This window comes from Anomalospiza imberbis, chromosome 3 (assembly GCF_031753505.1).
Source record: "Anomalospiza imberbis isolate Cuckoo-Finch-1a 21T00152 chromosome 3, ASM3175350v1, whole genome shotgun sequence".
Lineage (NCBI taxonomy): Eukaryota > Metazoa > Chordata > Aves > Passeriformes > Viduidae > Anomalospiza > Anomalospiza imberbis.
In genome coordinates, this window is record NC_089683.1 from 111,826,719 (window position 1) to 111,847,680 (window position 20,962).

Consider the following 20,962-nt stretch of genomic DNA (forward strand, 5'->3'; position numbering starts at 1 on the left):
TTGCCAGGGATGGGGCATCTTCCACCTCTGGGCTACCTGTTCCAGTGGTTCACCACACCCATTGTAAAAAACTTCCTCCTTATACTTTGTCTGAATCTACTCTCCTTTAGTTTAAAGCCATTACTCTCTGTCCTACTGCAAGAGGCCCTGCCAAAAAGGTTGTCCCCATCTTTCTTAAAAACCTATGAAGTTCGGCTACATAACCCTGCCTGCACAGTTGGCAGTGGTTTTGGCTGACTTTTAGCCATGTATTAGCTCTCTACAGTAATACAGCAACTCTCCAGGCCTCCACACGAACACATTTCATTGTCCAGGCCACACCAGACCAAATCAGGGTCATTTTACCAAGGAGACCGAGAGCATCATTACAATGATTTAATTTTCTATGTGAAAAGTATTGTCACTAATGCAAACATGATCCAAGTAAGAAGCCATTCCAGATCAGAAATTATTAACACAGAGTTGCCATGACAAAACCAGTGGCTTAGCAGTTGTATTCAACTCCTAAATGCTACAGGTTTGATTCTGCCCCTGTCCTTCCTGCTTGCAGCTGAGTCAACACCATGATTTGTGCACTGTGACTGACCCCTGGGCTCCAAAGAATGTCTACTTTAGGTTCTTGCATGGTGACCATTGTCACCTGTTGTCCAAGTATCTCACCAGGAAAGCACTTTTATACAAACAGGGAACGGCATTCCCCATTTCACAAGGGAAAGCAGAAACCTACTGACATTTAAGAAATCTGCTGATTAGCAGGAGCCATGAGAGGTCCCTCCTGACTGAGCATCCTGACCACTGGGTGGACTGCTCTGCCTTGGCTGCACAACAGCACAGACAAAAATGTGCTGAAGAAGAAATACAGATCAGAAAGTCTCAATTTATGCAGTTTTCCTGGTAACCCACTGGGGAGCTGATAATTTAGGTAACACTGCCAACAGTATGTTCATCATAGTGTTTTTATCCAAAGAACCCATAACCTAAACTACACCTCCTGTGGCTTGACAGTTTTTATAAAGCTCCCATGTAACGTTGTCCTCTGAAGCCAAGGTTTTGAGATCTTCACCTTGCTTTTTCTTTTGCCAGAAAAAACTGTTGCAAAACAACATTGCTAAAGACATCTAAGAAGGAATACAACTGGCAGTTTGAAGATCTGACTTTGGTGAAAACTGCCATTCCTGTTGATGAAATGCTTGCCCAAAGTAATGACCACACCAAAGGATCAGAGGGCCCTGATCAATGGCATTGCAGGTGATTTCTGCCATCATTCAGCTGGCACCATCTTTAAGAGACACAGGATCTTTCCAGGATCCTGAGATGTGTTCTTCTTCCAAAGAGGATATGTGAGGGAGTTTTACTTGCCCCATGAGCCATGTGAACTGAAGATGAGACACTTTATGCTTCACATACCTCCTAGAGGACATTACAGAGCTCCTTTTCTTCAACAACTGTCATCCATTACTGTCCCAGTCTGGTCTGGAGTCGAAGAGCAGCATGCAGGTTTACGGACAAACCATGTCAGAATACTTACAACATACGTGTTTCGTCATGTGTATTTTGGACAGAGAAAGTCACTGTAAAAATTAACATAAGTTTGATTTTTTCTAACATGTGTCATACAGGACGTGGGAAACATTTCATAAGGTATAATAATTCACTTTGGGAGTAATCCAGCCTCTCAAATATTACTGAATTATTATTTTCTAATATGCCAAAACACCTCTTTAGTCTCTCATTACTAAAATACATACACTGAAGTAGGAAAAATACGTACCACAAGATGGGCTTAACTGAAAAGCTAAGTCGAACATTTGTCCATTAATAATTTAACGTATGTCAGCCAAACATATCTTTATCTTTATTTCAATTAAATTAAAAACAATCTGCAAGTATATTTATGCAACATTCACTATATACACACGATTTATGCAACTGCAAGGCAATCCTATGTATGCTGATTAATCTATTGTTAGTAAAACATGACAATAGCTATGGAAGTTGACAAGTGACTGCTTTCATGGCATGACTGAAAAAGAATAGCTACTAGCCATGAAATGGATTATCAGTAAACCTTAAAAAGAACATGACATAACCTAGCAGAGATTAACAGTCTTCTAAATGTAGTATATTTGCTTCAGATGATAGTGCTGCTTTTAAAAAAAAATTCGCTGTCACCTTAATGATGTAAGACTTTCCTCAGCTCTATCTAAAGAAAGCAATAATTAGACATTATGCTTCCTGGCAAAAATTTATTTTTGAACTGGCACCACAGTATTTCATAAAATAATAATAAAGTACCTCTTTGGTGAAGCCTAGGTACCCCCTACTACTCATTGTAACAACTTGTAAACAGGACCGCAATACAGTGCTTTGCCTTAATTCTAGCTCGGTTAGGTACCACAGATCTTCCTCACAGTCCTTCTCACAATTTTAGGAAGGTATTTTAAAGCAGGGAGTAAGTAAAGCAAAGGAAAATTAAGAAGGATATAAAGTTCCCTGTTTGAGATTTAAAAAAAGTGCATAATGTTTTCATTCCGAAAACTGTGCCACTGTATGGAACTGATGGATACAAGACTGTTTTTCCTTCCTGTACTGGACATTATTGATCATTACACAAACACAGTCTCTGCTCATTGGCCAAAGAAGTCTCTCCAGACTGTTTTCTGGTACAATCAGCTGTCCAATTACTTTAGAACAAAGTCCTGCATACTAAAACGAGAATAGCAAGTTAACCGGGTTTTCCACTAGAAAGTCTGCTTTTGCAATTCCATTTCTGTACACTACATTTCCAACGCATTGGAGAGTTCTTAGTGTTTGGCATACACATCCCAACTCCTTGACACCACCAGGTTCAGTGCATCCATTGCCAGCAACAGACATAGCACCAGGAAAATGCGACTCCCAGCGCGAGGGACAGTTCAGGAGGAGGGGGCATTCTCCAGCAGGGGTGGCCCATCCCGATGCATCGATGGGTGCGTGTGCTCCCTTTTGTAAGTTTTTGGAGGAAGCTTTGGGATATGTTGAGAAGTGCTTTGTCGTGGAGGAACGGGTGGTCCAGCAACAGAAGGGAGGTCCACGTCCTGCGGTATCAAAGGCGGCGACGGCAGATGCCTCCGTGCTACATGTGGAGAAGGTGTCTGGGGGGGAGGGGGCGTGAACGGAGAGGGGCTGTTTGGGAAAAAGGCGTTCCCGAGTTCGCTTTTTCTCCCCAGGGGTGGAGGCTGGAGGTGTAGTGGTGAGCTAGAGAAAACATCTGGAGTTCGCACAGGCTCCCGTGGCGGTAACTCGGGGGGGTTTGCAGTGGTAACACAGGAGTCAGAGATGCAGGTCCGATCAGGCACCGAGTACCTTGGAGAATACACTTTAGAGGTTGGTTGCCTGGGAGGGATTGCTGGTGGGTTGTCCAGGTGTGCAGAAGTAATCTGAGGTACACAAACACTTGAGTCAGTAAAATTCCACAGTGGCAGCAAAGCACAGGACCCTGCTGTGAAACAGAAGCCTCCTCCTGCAGTGCAGATTGCTCTTTGCAGGGCTGCAGCAACATATGAGTGAACAGCCAAGGATGGAAGGAATGAAGATGCACAGAGAGGGACAAGGGCAAGGCAAAGAATGGTCAAAGGAACAATTTCCATGCTAGTTCCAGGTCTGCTTGCTGGGGAGGTTTGGATATCTTCCACCACCTCCCCAGTAAGCACTCGGAGTGGGTTAACACACCAGGGATTTCTTCAAGAGAACTAGAAAAAGGGAGAGGCCGATGATGCTGAACAGGGCAAAAAAATAAACTATGCTCAGAAGATGGAGTTAAGTAGTCAGAATTATGGAAGTGAACAGTTCCCAAGCTGCAGACCATAGTGACAGGATAACTGATCTCCAACACCCTATCACGTACACACTGTTGTCAAATACATTTTGGTAGGATTTCAGATACATTTTGGTGATGTGTCAAGTTCTGCTGACTGACAAAACAGTTGCCTGTAGTCTGAAAATAACTGCTGAAGGGCCACTTATAAGCTCTCTTCAGAGACAGATCTGCTCTGAAGTAATTTTGAGTGGGATTTTCAAATCTCAAGTCACAACCAAGCTTCCACTGAAATCGGGCGAAATTTGACAGTGTCTGCAACAAAGGTTGGATCAGATCCCAGTTGCCAGACAAATGCAAAAGGAAAATGTAGCAATGACTTAAGCAGGCAGGCAGACAGGATGGGTAAGCAAGAGAGGAAAGCAAACACTTGAGCACCAAAGCACCAGGATCAAAAATATTCTGGTGAAAATTTCCAGAGGACTGAGCTGTGCACAGCAGTTTCCATCATTACTGTTCATCAGTTCTTACTCTTATTCATATATCCTAAAAGGATACTCTGGAACAATTAATCCCAGATGGAAACACCTGCCTGAAACCTCAAGTTCTCACAGGCAATGCAAGGGCCTGAGCACAGCACATCAGTAGATGAGACATTTCTAACCCTAAATTTAGGTCCCAGCTGTTTTCATTTGTTTGAGATCAAGACATAGTGAGGCAGAGCTGTGAAGGCTTGAAATACATGGCTGCTTACTCTTTCACATACAGTTCTTCAAAAAATAAATGTACTGTCTTTGAGAGTTACTTTTCTGTCATACCCGTCCCTCTTCTCCCAGAAAAACAAATCACCTTTTTCCGGCTTACTTACTTTTGATGGGGAGGATTCAGCTGGGGCAGATTCTGGTCTTCTTCGTGGAGGAACAGGAGGAGGGACAGGAGCATCATCTGAAGTTTTGGTAAAGTTTATGGATGACACAGAAGCAGATCCTAAGGGACAGAAAACAAAATGCTGATGAACATTTGGCTCGATATTGCTGCCAACAGAGGTGCCATAAATAATAAAGCAATTGCTCATAAAAAGCATCATGAATCAAGGAAGTGGTAAATAAAGACAATGGAACAAGACTCTAACTTGCAGCTGCCAGAGAAATTGCTTTTCTGAGCTGCAAAGATCTCTGTGCCATCAGCTCCTGAACTTTCTTAAGTAATCCTTGAGACCAAAACCACACCACAAGCTTGTTCTTATGTCACAACAGCACTAAAACAATATCCTGAACCTGCAATCAATGGACTGAACAACAAAGAAATGCTTTCTCCAGAGGCTTTCCGAAGACCTGGCTTGGACACTCAGCAATGGCACAGCTCTGCTAAGGAACTTCTGCCTTTAGGAAGTCATTTCACCTCCTCGTGGCAACCAGCTGAACACAGGAGTATCCTCTGAAAACCCTCATATGTGAAAGGAGCCTATATCCATTATAAATACTGAGGGCACACCATAAAGTATGAGCTTCCTTGTACGTTGGGAAAGACAAAAGAAAAAGAGGCGTGGATAGGTTCTGATGGATTTAAAGCAAGTAAATACTGATTTTAAGTTCTGCAGGAAAACCATCCATGTACACTGAAATTAGTTCTGAATTGCAGGCAGCAGAATAAGGCACCTGCAAACGATTCGTTTTTTATTCTCAATGTCCATCATCAGATACTCACCAAATACAGTCATACACATACATGTCACACGTTTGTTTGGGACACATATGGGCCCTAGAGATTACCTCTGCCTTCAGTTTTGACAGGTACTCCAAAGACTTGTAACAGTCCCTCTATAATACACCTAATTCTGTTCAGTTTCTCCTTTACAATAAAAACTTTTTAAAGAAAGAGAGAGTAAGAAATACTGAAAGTTTTTGACCTGCAAGGAGACAAAAGCAATGATTTTTACGGTCACCGAAGAAGGCTAAACCTGATTTCCCCTGCCTAACACCACAAGACAGTGGTGAGTGGCACGTGCTGCCTGGGAGCACCTACTCGTGTGAAAAGGACTGGAGGGGTCCGAGTCGAAGACGCTGCAGGCGTCGGTGGTGCTGGAGGTGGCAGAAGCAGGGGGTGGGGTCAGCGGGGTGCGGGGCGAGTTCGGCGCAGACGCCGTGGCTTCCGTCTCGCTCTCTGGGATGCGGCTGTAGCTGATTTTCCTTGGCTCCTGCTGCAGGGGGGTGGGATGCCTCATGGTACCTGGCCTTGGATTAGAGGGACGAACACCCGGGGACTTGAGAGGGTAGCTGTACTTCTTGGGCTGAAACGACAGAAAATGTCAACCAAAATCAAAAGGCCACGGGATCACTTAAACGTTGCTTTGCAGTCATGAAGTCAGAGATCTGAAATTACTTCTGCCATCTCTGAAAGACAAATGCAAGCACTTTTTGAAAAAGAAATACAAAAATCAAATACTAACAAATCTTGGAGGAGGCTTGACATTTCGTGGCTCTATCTCCAGTGACTTGTTGAACAGATAATCTGTAAATTCTGTCTCCACGCTGTTTCCCATTGGATTCAGGTTTTCAAAAAATCTCTGCAATACAAGAAGGCAGAGATACAACTTGTCAGCTAAGATGCTTCTTAATACTGCTTGTTTCTACAGCACAAATGATCCCAACTGTTCAAGAGAAGAGCGAAAATGCTGGAGTCAGAGGTAATGACAGACTTAAGCTATTAAATCTGCTTGTTGCCAGGTCTTTTCTGGACATTGCTACTGCTATGCTTGGCCTGAAAACCAGCTGTGCAAGTACCCTAAATGCTTTCTGCAGTGCAAAATCAGACCAGGTTTGCTCAAACACTTCCAGAAGAGGCTGCAAACAATCCATCTTTACACTGATGCAGGGAAGACTGCTCCCACAATGCATTCTGTCAAAGCCTGAGGAGAGCAAATTTAAAAAAAAAAACCTCTTAAGATAACCTATCCTGTGACTCTCTGGAAGCACACAGCTCAAAAGATGGTAAGAAAAAAAGAAAAAAGGAAGAAAGGAAAGCAACCAGAGAGGATACTGCTTTGACAACACCTCAGACCAAGGAAAACAAACACAAGGAGAAAGAAAGAAGTATCATCTCCATCAACACATGATGTAAGCACAGTGCTATCAGGTAAACACGGAACATAAAAGCAGTGTAAGAGAGGAGGAAAAGACAACTGGGCTCACTGGACAAATAATTGCAACAGAGTGAAGGACAATGAGACTCTGCCAGTTTCAGTTCCTGTCTAACACTGATCAATAAGAAGATCTACCAATGTCCCAAGAGCTGAGAAAAAAAATGAAACAAACCCAAGAAACTGCAAGCATGGAGCTTTCTGCCCTTTCTTACACTGAGACCCAAGAGATGTTTTATGACAGATCTGCTGCTCATCTCTGGTTCAGTCAGACTGAATCTACGTGAATTCAGAGTGTCCTTATGGTCTGTCAGCTGGCAGAATCACCACAGAAGGACATGGAGTCACTCACCCTGATGTCAAATTCCACTCTTAAACAATAGGGCTGGTTCTGGTACTGCTGGATCTCCCCTGTTATCTCAGCTACCTTCCTTCTCTTGCTGAAGTTTATAAGGTCTTTCCCATGGCGCTTGAGAAATTCAGGATTGCCTTCTTCTGTTTTCAAAATGTTGGTTAAGTAAATCCCTAAACAGCACACAGAAGAGGTTTTCAACACAGAGTACAAAACAAGGAGAAAGTCACGACTGGAATACAAGGAATTCTTAAAAATTTTAATTTGTGCACTGCAATCATTTAGAAAATGTCTCTGTTAGGGTCAATAAGAGAATTGCACCTCGCCCTCCAATAAGGGCAACAATTGAAATATTTTAACATGCCTTTTCCAGAAAAATGCCTTTTTGCATCAATATCCCCAAAGCCTGTGCATCTTTCTATGGTTTAGGAAGCTCACACAACTGAACACAAAAAGAGGACACTGAACAGGAGTGCTTTCTCTTAATTCCTCTTCTCCATTAGACACCCCAGCTAAACTCCAAAAATTATTTTCAAGTTTTATCTTGGCTCCATAATTGCATCAAATCATTTGAAGATTAGGAAGCAAAAAGTGCTCTCCATTCATCATGGGTCTGGAATTGTTATTATGACTTGACATAAATAACTGAAGCTATTCACATGTGATCCTGCTAACCTCTACTCATCTCTGAAGCAGGACAGAAGGTTTCTTAGTTGATCTTATCTTTCTTTGCAGAGCTCTGGAGTATATCTTTCCCCAATCTGTAAAAGGCCAAAAAAGCCATCAACACTATTTTCTTTCAGTTTTGGCTTGAAGCCTATGTTGGACAAGTGCACTGTCCAGACTTGGAACTGATCTGTAGCAAACATTTAAGTGGCTTGCTTAAGAACAGGAGTGACACGTACCTAACATCACAATCTGCTAAATGTCAGCAATCTACTTCAGAGAAGAACTGTTAAATCTGATGATAAAGAGGATGCTTGCTTTCCAAACTCTGTTTCTACAGAAATAAGACTTTTTAATAGGAATGAGACTGTAGTTGTATTTCTTGGAACACTTGATGAGGAAGAGGATCTTTCTTTTTCTCCCAGTCAATGGCAATAATATTTATAATGTGACCACCTTCTATTGAGAGTATTTCTGGTTGTAACAGTTCAAACCACACTCAAAGTAAAAAATCAGCAAATATGGAAACAGGATATTGCAGATATACTCATTTTTACTGCAAATAACATCTTCAATGAACAGTCACTTCAGGGTTTATTTTTTCACATGTTCGTGTCTGGGCACCTGAAATTTCAACCCACCTGTCCTGTTAAAATTGACTTTTCTCTCTGTTGTTCATACTCTGTTTAGTCCCTAAGCTCAATACTTTCCAAATGTTAATGTGGGATATGGCTCAACCAAACCACATGGTACTCACCAAAAAAAGGCACACAAGGAGGATTAATGGACCTGAGTTTTGCCAAGTATTTCTTATAATGGTCCTCACTCAGCTCGTAAGCTTCTTCTAAGATCTTCTTCTGGCGACTTGGAATTTGCTTAAAAGAGAGATCAAACAGGAGGTTTGGAAAAAGAAGATAAAGGTATGGCCCAGCAACAATACTGAGAGTAATGGTCTCCCACTGGTACTTGAATCAGGGACCATGAGGACAGTGCCCCACCATCCTGAGATGCCTTTCTTAAGTGGGGATGGATTTCTTGCTTCTGAAAACAAGGAAAAAACCCTCTCTCTTACACCCTGGTTGATTAATTTCTTGAGGGGTTTACTTTCCTTGCTCCTTGGAAGCACGTGCTTACTGACAAGACAGGCTTTCAGTGTAGCCAAGGCACCCTGCATGACACTGCCATAGCAAAAGTGGAAAACATTTCACTGTACCTCAAATGTGTGATCCAACCTATAAACTGCTGCGGAGTTCATAGCACTGACAATCTCAAGGACACCATTAAAGTTGTTTAGCTCTTGAAAAACTTGCAGGATCTCAATTATCCGGCTCACTACAATTACTCTTTCCTCTAGGTTTTCTGTTTCTACAATGCATCTAAATACACAAGAACATTGGGGTTTGTATTAAAGCGCTGATGAGGTTTCCAAAGTCAAACACTAAGTTGCAACACAAACAAATACGATTTTATCAAATTACTTGAGGTAGTTCTGAAAATGTCTTAGAGAGTGGAAAATATTCCAAGAATAAAAAGCTTGAGACCACTACGTTAAATTTCTCACAGGGACCAGTTTTAGCATCTAAACAGCAAAACAGGAATTCTCCCAGAATAGAGTTTTTCACTGTACACTTGTGAACGGACTGTAAATGTCCAGATACGGAGTAGGTGCAGATTCAGGAGAGTCACTTACTTTTCAAACCACAGAGTTAGGTTAGTTGTATGCCTTATCATTTTGAGAAGGTTGGGAGAATTAATTTCTTTATCTTCCTTTGTCCACACACTTCCAACTAGTTCTGATGGCTGCACAGCTCTGGAAAAGCAGATGTTTTATCAAAAAATGTAACTAAAAGCAGGAAAGAAGGTATTATTTTTCCAAACTCTCTTGATTTTCACTGAATTTGGAATTCATATTTAGAAATAAATTAATATACAATGTTAGGCTGCCCTCATGACTAAATGACTGATATTCTTTTTTAGACTGTAGATATTTCTTAATCTATGTGACTCTTAAGCATCTCTGTTCATCTAAGTGAAGAATGAAATCTCCATCCCATTCACTGTAACAAAATGTGAGTTTCCAATGCCTGAATCATTTCTTACAGAGAGCTGATGAGACCTGACACAGTCCTTAATTTGCTACACAAACCAGGATGTGAAGAAAACTGATTTAATAATTGTTCATACTTCTCAAAGGTTGATCTACTCAGAAAATACCAAGAGAAAGCTGGAGCACAAGACAATTAACAGTAAGCAACAGTCACACATACTGCACACATTAATTTGGGGAGGATAAAACAAACTTTGTACTTAAGAGAGCTTCCTCTGAAAAATGGAAATGAATACACACCCTGGTAAAGTCCCTTAATTTCTGTGGGGCTTTACATCAGAGGCCCACAGAAACAATTTCAGGCACGGAGAATATTTTGATTTGTGCCACGTGTTTCTCAGTGGAGGGAAGTTACCTGTAAAAATCTGACTCCAGTAAAGTGAGCTGCCGAGCGATTTCTATGGGATGCAGAGTGAGCAAGTCAAAAGTCTCTGTGTGGCCTGGTTTGCTGATGTGCCACTCAATTGCTGGAGGGGGGCTCTCAAAAGTGATGTTGTGGCTCGGCCCAATGGCTTGTGCCTGCTTTTTCCTGTTGATTATCTTTGTGATGGATTCAACCCACTTCTTCATGGCTTTGCCTGGCACACAGAGAAAATTATTATTTAGTTAATACTGTTTTTCCTAAGACAGCAGTATAATTCAGGAATCTTTGGATGTAACCCCAAAACCTGCTAAACTAAAGCAATCATATATTCTTTAAGATTGGCATTCTCTACACAAGTGTAGAAGTATTCAAAGATAAAAAGGATTCCTCAACAGCCAATGCTAAGCACGACTTTACCCCAGCACAAATCAGAATACCCAAATTACACTCCTGCTCTGATTTAGGTGCCTTTCTTTTCCGAGTTTACAGTAAGTTTTTGGGAACAAACCTTGTTTTGCCCAAAATGCACTTCTGCAAACACCCTGAACTTTCTAGTTTGGGCAAGAGCACATGATTAGCTCAGATAACCTAGAAAGTCAAAACACCAAACAGGGAGAAGCTTCTTCCTGTACAGCATTTACCATCAAAGAGAATAAAACTGAAAGGCCAAATGCCTTTTTAGCTCTGCACCATAAGAATTTCATGCACCAGTCCACTGAAAATTTCACAGTAACACCCACTGATTTAGCTGCCTCATTCTCCCCTCTTTTTAGTGGCTATATAACCACTAAGTACTTCCCTGACATAGTCTTTTCCTACAAATTGCTCCCGTGTCTGTCTTGGCTTTCTTTAAAAGGAAACAGGAAAAGTCTGTACAGTCACAATGGCAAGGTGTCCTACAGTTCTCATATGCACTGTGAAGTAGCTGGAAATTCTTGTTTCAAAGAAATAATGGTTTCCACCATCCAACTTCACAAAAACTACCCCTGTGTAAAGTTTAAAATGACAATCAAAGCAATTACTCTGTCCTGATCGTGACTCGGTTCTTATTATTTTTCATTATTTCAGTCCCTCTATAACAAAACTCAATTTATGTAAATAACAATCATTATTCTGAACGAGAGCCAGATTTTGAATAATAGCGTGTGAGTGGGCTTAATGAAAGTTTATTTCATGCTCTTTATGAAGTATTTAATAAGCAGTCTGTCCTGTTCTTCCTGAAAGCAAAAGTGATCCCACTGCGTATCTTTGAAACGGGATGCACTTAAGGAAGTGTAAATACCTCTTACTGTTCCAATGAACTCCTCCAAACGTTTCAGAAGGTCAGCATCTCTCTCAAAGTCATAGAAATGGTGCTCTACCCAGTGTCGACACACGTTTAATACTCTGCAAAAGCAAAGCATAAATAAACACTCTGCAGCTCAGTCTGCCTTCCCTACCAGAGCAGCTGCAGGAAAGGCCACTGGCAGCACCAAGAGCCCGTGCAGCCAAAAGGTGGCACTTGAGGAGGACTTCAGGGTGCCCAGGGATGCAGCACTCACCGCAGCTGCACAGGCTGAATGTACTCCTTCCTGAATCGTTTCAGCTCTGCACTAAGGGGCTGGTCTCCGTTCTCCATGGCTATACGGTCGGCTTCCGTGGGCTCAGGCTCTGGAATTTCAAATCTAGCACACAAGATGGTGTAAGCGCTAGGCCTCTGTTACACCACAAGCTTCTGGATATCAACTTGTACATTTTACTGGCAATCCTTGAATTGGACAACTTTTTAAAAGGTGTTTGAAGCGACTCAAAACCAACTGGAAAGCCAGAATCTTATACACTCCAAGTAAAAAGAAAAAAAAATGCACTTCATAAGAACAGTATTTTTAACAGTGGCATACCTTTCTATTAGCAAACTCAGCAACTCTTGAGGTCTACAGAAGGATCTATATGTTGTGAGAAAAGTCCGAACAAAGTTGGGATCTAAGACAAAGAATAATTTTACACTTATGTCAGCAATTACCTGTTTTTTTTTTCTTTACAATAACTTCAATTATCCATTAAAATTAAGGATGTCACCCTATCAATTTACAGAGAAGATGATGCAAACCGAAATGGCTTTGGTAACAATTCAAAACCTCCTAAAATAGGAGAAATTTAACAGAACTTAAAAACAATTTTCATTCTGTTGAGGGTTCACAACAATGACCTTTCTTCCCCCCCTTCAATTTTTAAAATACAGGATTCTTTTCCAATGACTTTGAAATTAATGAATAGAGGATTTTATTTATGAGTAAACAACCTTGGTTTTGACAGTGACTGGGACAAGAGAACTCAAAAAACACATCAAGTAACTTTGCACTGGATAGAAATTGCCTCTTCCAGGGGAGGATATTTCCCCTAAACTGGCACAACTGATAACCAGGCATGGTTAAGGCAGCCTAGATATTTTTTCACCTGACAGCTATGTTATTTATTTCACTTCTAGAAAATCAACTGATTCCATTTAAATCTACTAATCACATATAAATTAATTTAAAATATGAAAATGTGTCTTAAAAACAATCAAAACAATCAGAAAACCAAAGTGTCTCTCATAATTACAAAAGCAAACCCATTTGTTTTCAAATATGAGGAAATGCAGTGACAGCTCACTGGCACTGCATAGAGCTGACTAGAAACAAGGCTAACACTTATCACTGAACAGAATTCACGAGCAGATTGCAACAGCTTTGCATATTAAATCCATGTCCAGATTTGAAAACCAAACCCCAGCTGGTAATTGTCCTAACACAGAGTGGCTGAAGAGGAGCTCACAGGACTTGAAGCAGGAATTCCTGTAGGTTGTAACATGTAGGACAAAAAGGCTGCATTATTTGACCTAATGCTCTACTGGATTTGTTTCCTGGAATATCGATTTTTAAGAGCTGCTTTAAAATCCTCCTTAACTCTTTACCAGCATCTTGTACATTTGAATGAACATTCCAACTTCCTTAGATCCCACTGAGTTGTTCATTTGGGCAACAGTTTACTGTGATGTGCTGCACACCTTAACTGTGCCATGTAACACAGCATTTCCTTGGAATTTTGTTGCATGATAATTCTCATTCCTTAAACAATTGGCTATTCTGCTTCTCACGTCCTTCATTACTCCATTTTTCTAATCATAATCCCTCTCCCACCAGTCCTTGAAACTGTACAGTCCAAAATTATTTTCAAAGGCAGAACTCCGATACTTTTTGCACAAAGAAGGTCATCCTTGTTCACATCATCTTCATCATGAAAATACATAAATTCTGCTGTGCTAAAGAAGCACAGTAACTCATGCTTTCACAGCTTGCAATCTGTACACAGCGTCTACTCTAATTAAGAGATTTTGTCTACATGAAAAATAGAACTTCCATAGCAATTAAGATTTTCAGATCACTGCAAGCTCTGAGTCGTAGCTATTGTTACTTGCAGGTAGGGCCAGCATATAAATCCACAATACATATTGAATTTCAAACGATGTAGATCAGAAAATCAAATCTAACTTTGTTATCTTACTAGCAACGGCTGTGACTCAAAATAGTGTACAATATATGAGTAAGTGTTAAAAAAATACAGACAACACCAGTTAGCCAGGATGTCTGCTCATGTGATAATTCTCTCTTCAATGCAGCCAATTTGAAAGCTAAAAAAGAACAATAACTGTTCTACGAGGATTTATAAATAATCACCCTTGAATTCCTTAAGAAAGGAAACGGACACTACGATGACGCACAAGCACTCTTAACATATCAAAGCTTTAAAAATAGAAGAGTGCTGCCCTATAGATAAAAAAAAAGCCAAGACTTTAAAATGTTGGTACCACCTAATCCAGCTGCTCTTAAACAAGAACTGGGCAAGAGGAGATAATGAATGCAGAAACACATTAAAACAAGGAAAACCCACCAGAACATGCAAATAGGGTCAGAACCTGAACTTCTAACTGCAGGGCAGTTTCTCTCATGTAAAAATACAAGGAAAGCTGCTTTTGCAGAGGAGATTTCTCTCTGTTTTGCTGCTCCACCACAGGATAGTTTGGACAGTCGGCCACACCTCATGACCAGGTGGCCATCAGGGCTGTCTCCCTGTCTGAGCTGCTGTAGAAGCTGGATGCCTCCCACCCTTGGCAGAACTGTTTCCTTAGAGCTGTCCCTGTTGCACAGCAAAGAAATTTTGGCTGATAAAATGTCAAGGGGGTGAGGGATGGCAAATAAAAGGTCCAACACCCGTACCTACAAATGAGGTGGACCGTGTGCATCTTCATATATTACAAAAAATTGAGACCTGATTTGACTACAGCAACTAACTAAACTGCAACTAATTTGTATGACCCTGGCAAAGTGCACCTGAAATTATTTCTTAAACCACTTGACCTACAAAGATAAAAACCCTAGAGAAAAGCCACAGCAATATAAGTACTGTCTTTAGACTGGCAGATCAAGGGCTGCCATAACCAGCCACACTGAATTTCAGAAAAATTGCCTCAGAAAGGTAAATACTTGCTGCTCTGGCATCTGAATATAAAGCCAATAAAGACTTTTAAGATTACCATCACACATACACAATCCTGTGTGGGGCAAGAAAAGCATTTCTTCAGTCTGTAGCTGTTTGGTTACATACCACCAAGGCACTCATCTTCCCAGGTCTCCAACCAGAGGAGAAGCCTTGAACTCAGCTGATACATGTGTGAAAGAGAGAACCTGGTACTCTGGAGAGTTGCTGCCCTACTCACTGCATCTCACAAGATGCCACAAAACCCTGAATTATTTACATCACAAATGGACCATGTTTCCTGTACAACAGAGCATTTTTGGTTGAGTCACTCTGTCTTTTATTTCTTTGCTGCCCTGGAAAAGACTGCACAGAATGGTGAGAACAATGATGTTTTTCCTCACAGATAACCAATTATAAAACAGAAGGTATAGAAGATAAGAGTGTTGAGAAATTAATGCACAATGTAGCAGTGCAGCATCACATCCACTAAGATGTTTAAGGCTACAAAGACAAGCTACAGACATTATAAGACAACTATTTTTATCCTTTTGGTCAAAGTCTTTAAGGCCACCTCTCAATACCCATATTCTCATACAATAGTTTTTGCTAATTCTTTGGCAAAAAAACAATGCTAGATTTAAAAGTAATAATAGAAAAGTGTCTTCCTTTCTCTAAGGCTGAGTTGTTTGATTTCAACTTTTAACACTTATGACATTAAATTATGCCGATTTTACAATAAATCATGCTTATAAAAATCAAAGCCAAGAGCTAGAAGTTTATAAAGTTACAAGAAAATTAAAAGAGGTATAAAATTGCTTAGGTAAAAACTGCCAGCACAATATTGCATTTGGCTTTCTAGTAAATTTTAGGAAAATTCAAGGAAATTAAAGAAGAGCAAGAATAGTAATGGAGTGAAGAAATATAAGTATTTTAAAAAGTAAACAGAGTACTAAACTGTAGGAATTAAATTCTGCTTACTCCTCACTTCTTTCAAACAAATATTCCTGACCTATGTAGGGTATCTAGGACTGAGCTGCAGAAGAACAACCTACAACAATTAAGACTGTAAAAAGGAAGAAAAAAAAAAATCATTGAATATGAAAAGCACCAAGATGCATGAAGTTTCAGAATAACTGAGATACAGATAGAATCAGAAAAAAAAAAAAAATCAAACCCCAAACACAAGCCCATGCTTTGCAGCACAGCTTATGAAAATCCTGCGCTGCTATCAAGAACCCCACACACTGAGATCAGCCTGGATAACCACATAAATGTCTTTAACATGACTTCAACACAAACAGAAACCCTAAGTCAAAAGTCCTTAAATCAAATCCTCACTGAAGTTCTGATTAAGACAAAGTTCTGAGGCCAAAGGATGCAAGTGACTGCGTGTATCAAGTTGATACTGGTCTTTCCATGACACGTCAGCATGGACACAGGTAATAGCTGAGAGAGTGCAACCCTGAACTGGAAACACTGGGCCCATAATTCTCTCCCGCAACGCTGGCCCTTCCTGTGTCACCCAGCTTTAGAAGTCTGGAGGGAAGGCAGTCCTTGTAGCTTGGGGCACAAAGGAAAAAGAATTGTCTAGAGCTCAGTTGCTGCAGGCCCCCACCCCCATCCCTTGCATGGGAACAATCTTATGCACATGTAATATCCCACGTGAACTGCCAAGCATCTTCACTTCCCACTCACTTTATGCATTTTGCTGTGCGTATTTAACACAGGAAGAGAAGCATGAACGAGTTACTACCTTGAGTTTTGGCTGCACAAGCCAAGTGCCTCACCTGCATACATGTGGTATGTCAGCCTCTCGATGAGCTTCACAACAGTTCCTGCCTTGATGATGGGGATTCCAGACTTGGGCTGCATGTTCTCTTCAAACACAATATTCTCTTCAGAGTCGGGTTCTGCAAATCTATAAAGCTCAGGATTTGGAAATCTCATCTGCTCCTCTTTTTCTTCCTGTAACATTGTTACATCCAACATCCTTTCCAGCGTGCTTCTATATTGCAAAGATATCAATGCTGCCATCCAGTTGTTTTTCTCTTCAGCCGATTTAGCAGCAAAAATAACACTGTTCTCATCTTTTAAGATGATTTCAAAAGCATGTCTATACTCATTAGTGTCATCTTTATCATTGATTTGTACCTTTCGCATGAAGAACTTCTCCTTGAGTCGATATTCTGCATTGCTAGCACCAGGAAGTCTTGGCTGGCCATGATTTGACTTACAGCAAATCATCAAGCCATCAAACAGGAATATGTGTCTCTCGTGCTTTGCTCCTACACGTGTGAGTGTTCCTTCCATGATGAACTCGTTACAGCACTGTCCAATGTCTTTACCCTCCCAACCATCAATATTTTTCTGGATTTCATTCATTTTCTTAATTGCTAGCTGCTTCCCCTTCATCTGCTGAGTATAGAACCGGCATGCGGATTCACTTCAGTGGAGGATGGGAAAAAGGCAGCCTATTAGTACACATGTATTTAAAAAAGCCCAACCACCACCAACACAAAAACACCACATCATCCTTCTGAGAACTGAGTATTCCACTGAGAATGCAATTTCATCATTCGATATCAGCACCATTGCAAAGTCTTAACTGAAGTATCTCATCTGATAAATTTTCTACTTATCTTCAGCAACAGATGTATTACCTAAACACAAACAACCAGTGGCAGGCAAGCTGTGAGTGCCTCTTAGCCCAACAAGCCACTCACTTCCATAACCAACAGAACAATTCTAGATGGCATAAATTTGAAACAAGTACATTCAGAAAAAAACAAGCTGTTAAATGCATTCATGTTCAAGCCTAAAGGTTACCCTTGGCAGCACAAAAATTGTCTGGCAACAAAAATATTGAAACAATTTTAAGAGTAGTTTCAAATTCAAGAACATTCCCTTCTAACTATACAGAAAGGCACTTTAAGAATATTTTTAATTTATTATCTGAGCCCAATTAACCCACCAATGCCGTAACTTTCTACTTACCAGTGAATTCTCAGAACGTCTCAACTACCAGTTTGCAAGGACACATAGAAATTAGAACTGTTTTAAAACAATAACAAATTATCTTGGCTTTGATGTCACTTCCTCTGAAAAAGCAGGCTTGTCACAAACTATTTTGTTCATTGTTTACTAAAAGAGGAAACCGGGAGCCCTGGATTTATAGCAAAGCATTAAGAGCAGAGAGCAGAAAAACCGGAAACGTTTACCTAAGCCTTCGTTTTGCAAGGCTTTTGGAGCATATCCGTTCCATACTGCTTTGAAGATTGAGCAGGGCAGTTATTGCTTGCTTCAAGCACTCCTTATCCTCTTCATCCTCACTTTTTTCTTCCAATTGCTGTGAACATTGAAAGTCAAAGACAGAAAGTGTTACAAGCATTTTGGTATGTGCAAATCCAGAAGTTTGACCCAGGAAGAAGAAATCTAACCATCTGCTGACTTTCTGTGCTCCTGCTTGTTATAGAAGTTAATGGTAATAACCAGGTGTGCTACTGACACAGGTGGGAGACAACTCTCTGCTAAGAGCCAAATCTCCCTAAAATACAAACACGCTCAGACACACGGTATTTATCTCAAACTGGTTTGATTTACCTTACAGCTCCTTAATGGAACCCATTTCAGGGGCTAAATCGTAAGAACAAGGAAGGGAGGAGATCCCCATACACACCATACTATGGGACAAGATCAAAGCAGTCTGTAACACATGAACATCCTGGAACAGGCAAGCTGGACCCAAAGTTTAGCAGAATTCCTTCATCACATTTAAAACAAGAAGATTACGAGGACTCTCACCTCATGAATAATAGTCTAATTAATAAATCAGGTGGAAGGGGACCTTGGAAATTATCTCAAGCCAACCTCCAGCACAATTGCAGAGCCAACACAAATCAAGTTGCCCAGAGCCACAATGAGTTTTAAACTAAAAACTAAACTAAAACTGGGTAAGAAGGATTAACACTTAATATTTTTGTGTCTAACTATTGTTATGACAGGTAAATTTTTAAAATAAGATCTGCCACGTTTAAGATTGCTTAAATTGAAGATTTGCATCTCAAATCTTCATTTAAGCACTAAAATGTTTCACATGAGTGAAAAAATAGGTGACTACAGTTGTGGTTTAGATGTCAAACTGAAGTAACATCTGCAGAATTATTAGCAGACAAGCATTTTAGACTATCACACACCAAGAATTAGCTTCACACACTTGAAGGGTTTGTTTTGGTGGTAGAAGTGAAACGAAGGCCAGCATGAACCAGAATGAGACACCCTTGGAAAAAGTAAAATTGTGCTGTTTGAGTCCAGTGTAAAATATAAGCACTATTCTCCAAAATCCAACAGAGTACAACAGTCATCTTTGATATTTTAATGGGTCAGAGAACAGCACTAATTTTTCCCTAACTAGAGTTAATCATTCAATGCAACAGCTGTCAATGCCAAAGACTTCTGCATTTGTTTTCAGCCATAAGGATGACCACAAAGTTTATTCTAGGCAGCTCTGGTTCATGTAGTGCCATCTGTTGTACTCTCAACCTAAGCAGCATTAGGTGGGAGAGCCTATTGAGTAGCAACCACTGAAATAGGTCTGAGAATGCACCACAACAAGCATTACTCCCCAGGAGATCTCAGGGAGATGATATCATCCAAGAAGGAACAAACTACCCTCTTCATATTCCTCTACTCTCCAGATTTCGTGGAGGTATCATCTCCCCTTTGCTTCAGTTTTGCAGATCTGGGTTCAGAGAGGACTTCAGACCAATGAGGCAGGTACAGCCCCACTGGCAGAAGTCTTGAAAGAAAGCTTTGAAAAAGCTGTAACTGCCTCTGAGACTTTGCATCTTTCCTGCCCAAGCATTCAGAGAAGGCTCTTTGCCTTGTGTGCTGCCTTTTTACAAATTTCCATCCAAACAGTCTGGCTGTATTTCCTACAGTTTCTGGGTTGCTACTCTTCAGTACTGGAAGAGATTGTTTAAGCCTGGTCTCCTTGAAAATAAGCCTTACTAGGTCCTACAATGTTTGTACATTCTCTTCAGAAACAAAACTAATAAAGATTAACATTCATTACTGCAAAGCATTCTGCTCTTATGTTATTTTTTACAGTAAGCTCTCTCCAGTTGCAAAAATGTAGGTATTTATCCATGTCCCAAAGCAAAACACATACTTGCATATGGAGAAAGCAGTTAATACTTTCCCAACAGGATCCATTGGGAGTAATCCTATTTCCAGTGGTAAACAGAAACAAAATCAAAATCCACTGAATGTAATTATGCTCCACTTTAGAAAGTGCTGTGCAGAAATGTGTGTCATCTTCTGGATAACACCAACACAAATGGCAAATCAAGCAGTGCTGTGAACCACTATGAAGACACTTCTCTGGACATAGGAATTTGGAAGTTTATATCCCAGCATGGTACTGTACAATTACCAAAACCAGACTTAATCAGAATTCAGTGCAAATTACAGCAATTATTTCATCTTACACTGCCCCTGGATAGTTTAGGAAAGGTGGAAAGTGAAATGGCATCACTGGAAAGCACCCAGAAAGTACCTCCGCAAATCCTACTCATTCTTCTATAGCTGTGCAGTGCCCCCTAATGAAGAAACCAGGGAGATGCTCAGTAAGTGGTGAGGGGGGTTTTGTTTTGGGGTTGTTTGCTTTTGTTTGGTTTTACACAGGAAGTGCACTGTATACTACCAAAAAATATTATAATATTAGGTGAAGAAGTGCAGACTTCTGATTATCAGTAGTATTACAGAGATTGTGGGTTTTAACAATCTTATGAGAAAATATTGGCTTATCATTCATATGATTCACAATACTACAGGCACAAGACTCTGATCATTCAAGGAAAACAAACCTGGAAAATAGACTGCTAGGGAAGTCTCTAAAAAAAGAAAGTACTCTACATTCTAGGCCACAATTTCTGAAGAAACATCAAGAAGTGGAAGACAAGGTATTTTGTTCTACCTGTTGCATACCACAAGGATTACGTATTTATAAATTCCAAAGAGATAGAAAAGAAATCCTTCTC

General features: G+C 40.5%; 1 protein-coding gene across 4 annotated transcripts in view; it reads right to left on the reverse strand.

Moving 5' to 3' along the window:
* Positions 1-1,833: 1,833 nt before the first annotated feature.
* SOS1 (SOS Ras/Rac guanine nucleotide exchange factor 1) overlaps positions 1,834-20,962 on the reverse strand; it is a 43,787-nt gene continuing 24,658 nt past the window's right edge. For all 4 annotated transcript variants that reach the window (XM_068186505.1, XM_068186509.1, XM_068186508.1 and 1 more), the window contains exons 9-22: positions 18,143-18,270; positions 16,712-17,367; positions 12,305-12,386; positions 11,966-12,088; positions 11,707-11,810; positions 10,416-10,638; positions 9,644-9,763; positions 9,167-9,329; positions 8,711-8,828; positions 7,288-7,460; positions 6,246-6,362; positions 5,822-6,086; positions 4,665-4,783; positions 1,834-3,419 (exon numbers count right to left, since the gene is read on the reverse strand). In XM_068186505.1, the coding sequence (XP_068042606.1) occupies positions 2,916-3,419; positions 4,665-4,783; positions 5,822-6,086; positions 6,246-6,362; positions 7,288-7,460; positions 8,711-8,828; positions 9,167-9,329; positions 9,644-9,763; positions 10,416-10,638; positions 11,707-11,810; positions 11,966-12,088; positions 12,305-12,386; positions 16,712-17,367; positions 18,143-18,270 (2,895 nt within the window). In that variant the 3' untranslated portion in view covers positions 1,834-2,915. The remainder of the gene's footprint in view (positions 3,420-4,664; positions 4,784-5,821; positions 6,087-6,245; positions 6,363-7,287; positions 7,461-8,710; positions 8,829-9,166; positions 9,330-9,643; positions 9,764-10,415; positions 10,639-11,706; positions 11,811-11,965; positions 12,089-12,304; positions 12,387-16,711; positions 17,368-18,142; positions 18,271-20,962) is intronic.